The following is a 3575-nucleotide window of genomic DNA, read 5'->3' as shown; positions in this document are numbered from 1 at the left end:
GGCGCCTGGGTGGCTCAGTTGGTTAAGCGACTGCCTTCAGCTCAGGTCATGATCCCAGGGTCCTGGGATCGAGTCCCGCATCGGGCTCCCTGCTCTGCAGGGAGCCTGCTTCTCCCTCTCCCACTCCCCCTGCTTGTGTTCCCTCTCTCGCTGTGTCTCTCTCTGTCAAATAAATAAATAAAAATCTTTAAAAAAAAAATTTTTTTAATTTAAAGTGTTTAAAATTTAAAATCTCAAAAGAACAAATCTAGGACATCTTTAGAAATGATTTTAACTTACCATCTCATTGAATGTTGGATTCCGAGTTTTTCGTGAAATTTTGGTTTTACGTTTGGATGTTTTGTGGGTATCTGGAAGTAGGTACGTTTTGACATATGGATTTGGGTCAGCTCCATCCTCAGTAACCTATAAAGAAAAGTTTTCCCTTAATAGTAATGCTTCCTACCAAGGTATAGGTTTTCTCTACAATCATTATTTATAATCACTCACAAGGTCTTTGATGTGCATCACCATGATGAAAAGAGTACCATTTCGGTAAGAGATAGATAATTTCACTGCTCCTCCAATTTGGCCTGGAGTAGGACTGAATGGACCTGCATCTGAAAGTATAAATACATTCATCTTTATTTTATCTTGCTCCCAGTGGTACAAACTATGACAAAACAATTTTTGCTTTAATTCCAGGATCATCATATATGGGGAAAGGAAAAGGTAAATAACCTAGTAGGCCACTGATTTATGGTCTTTTTTTTTTTTTTTAAAGATTTTTTATTTATTTATTTGAGACAGAGAGCAGGAGAGGGAGGAGGGTCAGAGGGAGAAGCAGACTCCCTGCCAAGCAGGGAGCCCGATGCGGGACTCGATCCCGGGACTCCAGGATCATGACCTGAGCCGAAGGCAGTCGCTTAACCAACTGAGCCACCCAGGCGCCCTGATTTATGGTCTTTAATAATCACATTCTATTAGGAAAATTATGTTTATCCAGAAACTGATGGGCTTAGAAGGAATACCCTCCTCTCATTCCCACTGGAGTATAGTCAGTAACCCCACTGTCACTCTACCACATTCATTGAGAAATGGTAACTTGCAAATCATAGGGAAGCCATGAATTATCAATAAAGAAAAAAAAAAATCTTACCTGCAGACCTAGCTATTCCTTCAGCTTTTTCATCACGAAGTAAAGGGTGGAAAAAAGTACAAACAAGATCACACTAAGATAGAAGAGAAAAAAAATTATTAATTTAAATATCATGTAGCACAAAAAATAGTATGTTCTTTTTCAATTAGGACAGTCACCTCTGCTACATCTGTTGAAGCACTCATCAAACTCTGTAAATAACTGTTTAACTCAATTTTCCTTTTGGCTGCTACATCTTTTATGTGTGTTCTTCCTAGAACCATCCTATTAGGAAAGCTACAAAAGAAAACACAAGTGGGATTTAAATTATTTCACTTGGAAGTATTTATAGAATTAAGCACAATATTTATTTAGAAATATATATATTTTAAAAATATATACTTAAATACAAAGTGGAATCTTAATCTTCTAGAAAGTAAATTTTTGTAATTTCTTTTCAGAGTACTGGAGAAGAAATAGTTCAAGTATATGTTAGCCTTTTATAAACCTTGGTACAAAAGAGACACTATTTTGCTATTTATTACTTATTTTCTACTATTTTTTTCTAAAGATTAATCCATTCACAAATATTTTATGCATATCTTATCCTCCAAAATAATCATTACTCAATCAGCCACAGTTACTGTTGATATCAGTCCCATACCCTGTCAATACTGTGTCCACAAGTGACGTAGGGCCCAAATCAAGAATAATCTTAACTCTGCTTATTTTGCTGCCAATGAAAAATGATACTGCATGTGGAAATAAACTCTGATAATGACACTTTGTTGACTCTACTTCTGAAATCTAGTCTGAGAATATGAGCAACCCGAAACAGGAAATCTATTGGTCATTAGCTATGTTAAAAATGAGGGTTTTGAAAGGGTAACAGATACAAAACTAAGTACTAAGATTTTAACCAACAGTCTCAATGCCTCAGCTTATTTTTTTAGAGGAGCTTGGTATGGCCATAATTATTTCTGCAGTGACTTAAAATCCGACTTTTCTAAAACCAAGATTCCAAATTATTATCTTCTGTTGCAGACTATGGTAGAGACAACAAATTATAAGATTCAACTAAGTTCCTTGATCTCACTTGATCTCACTGTAAAGGTAGTTTAAGTAATGATTTACCTAATCTGGTATGATTTAAAAAAAAAAAGCTTCAACTGAAATTAGAAAACTAGAAAATCCCCAATTTTAAGTTTAGGATCTTGATCATTTATTCACTGTTCATTCATTCAATAAAACCTTATAGTTCCTTTTCTATGTATAGTACTTTTATCAAGCCCTTGTGATACAAAGGAAAATAAGTCACACATGGTCCATTGTATCCTACTAAATGTTTACACAAAGCTTTTAACCAACACTTGGTAAGAAATTGTTTCCTATAAAAAAAGGATTAATGCACAAAAATGGGAACATACCCTGGTAACTTCCAAAGTGGGAAAATAATACTGAGCTTATTGTGAAGTTCCTGAAATTCATCAAAAGTCCGGAACACAAATGATGGCTCTAACTGTCCTTCCCTCAAAATTCGGACTACATAAATCTGAAAAGAAACCACACCCCAAACATATTAGATTAAAACAAACAAAAAAAACCTTTCCCGACAGAAAATTTACAGCTTGATCATTCTATGCAGCCCAAGTGCTTTTAACTTAGTAATATATATGTCACCGAGAGGAAACAGCATATATAAAAGTCACTGTATTTATAGACATCTAACTGTATCTAAGAGTGATATTAACCACTGTAAGATATATAAACAAGAACCAGAAAGTGTAAGTCATTTATTTCCAGGATTAAATTACAATAAATGTACTTCCTGAAATTTATAAATTTAGTACATTTCCAATGAACACATTAATAAGTTCATTTAAGAGTAAATGAAAAAGGCAAAATTTATGGTGGCAGGAGGATGAGGGAAAACTTGTCTTACTGGATATTTAAAGTGTTATAAAGTCACAGTACTTTACAGAGTAAAATACTGGTGTAGAAAAAAGTCATATTTATCTACAGAAGACCAGAAATAAATTCACGGATATATATAAATTTAGTACATTTTAAATATGCTAACATAATAGTATCTACAACATAATGTAATATACTGTTATAAATCATTGGGGGAAAGAATGGAATATTCAATAAAATGGTGTTAGGATAAAATACTACATAAACTTACAAAAATTTACTAACAATAAAATAGGTGAAAATCAAAATAATAAAGTTGCTTTCTAAAATATCAGTCTGTCTAAAATTTAAAGACTGTGCTGCAAAGTATTTCCAAATAAAAATATTAGCACAAGGGTGAAAAACAATAATAAAACAGATAATAGTGCTATCCATGGGGTGGTGGGAAGCATAGTAAAGATCTTGTTTTTGTTCAAAGATGAATTTTATGTGTGTGTGTCTATTTAATAATACTTCAACCCTAGACATTTTCTTTTTTTTTTTT

At 33.3% G+C, this 3575-nt stretch overlaps 1 protein-coding gene across 1 annotated transcript; it reads right to left on the bottom strand.

Moving 5' to 3' along the window:
* Nucleotides 1-255: 255 nt before the first annotated feature.
* Nucleotides 256-2800, bottom strand: LOC145718670 (phosphatidylinositol 4-phosphate 3-kinase C2 domain-containing subunit alpha-like). The gene is made up of 5 exons (XM_081810175.1): nucleotides 2545-2800; nucleotides 1297-1414; nucleotides 1139-1211; nucleotides 490-599; nucleotides 256-405 (listed from the first exon to the last, which is right to left on the bottom strand). The coding sequence occupies exons 2-5, from the start codon at nucleotides 1399-1401 to the stop codon at nucleotides 271-273; spliced, it is 423 nt and encodes a 140-aa protein (XP_081666301.1). The 5' UTR covers nucleotides 1402-1414; nucleotides 2545-2800; the 3' UTR covers nucleotides 256-270.
* Between the last annotated feature and the right edge of the window lie 775 nt (nucleotides 2801-3575).

This window comes from Leptonychotes weddellii, unplaced genomic scaffold (genome assembly GCF_054177405.1).
Source record: "Leptonychotes weddellii isolate Sample4059 unplaced genomic scaffold, ASM5417740v2 HiC_scaffold_19410, whole genome shotgun sequence".
NCBI classification, from domain to species: domain Eukaryota; kingdom Metazoa; phylum Chordata; class Mammalia; order Carnivora; family Phocidae; genus Leptonychotes; species Leptonychotes weddellii.
The sequence above is the reverse complement of the archived record's forward strand: the minus strand, read 5'-3'. Positions and strand labels throughout refer to the sequence as shown.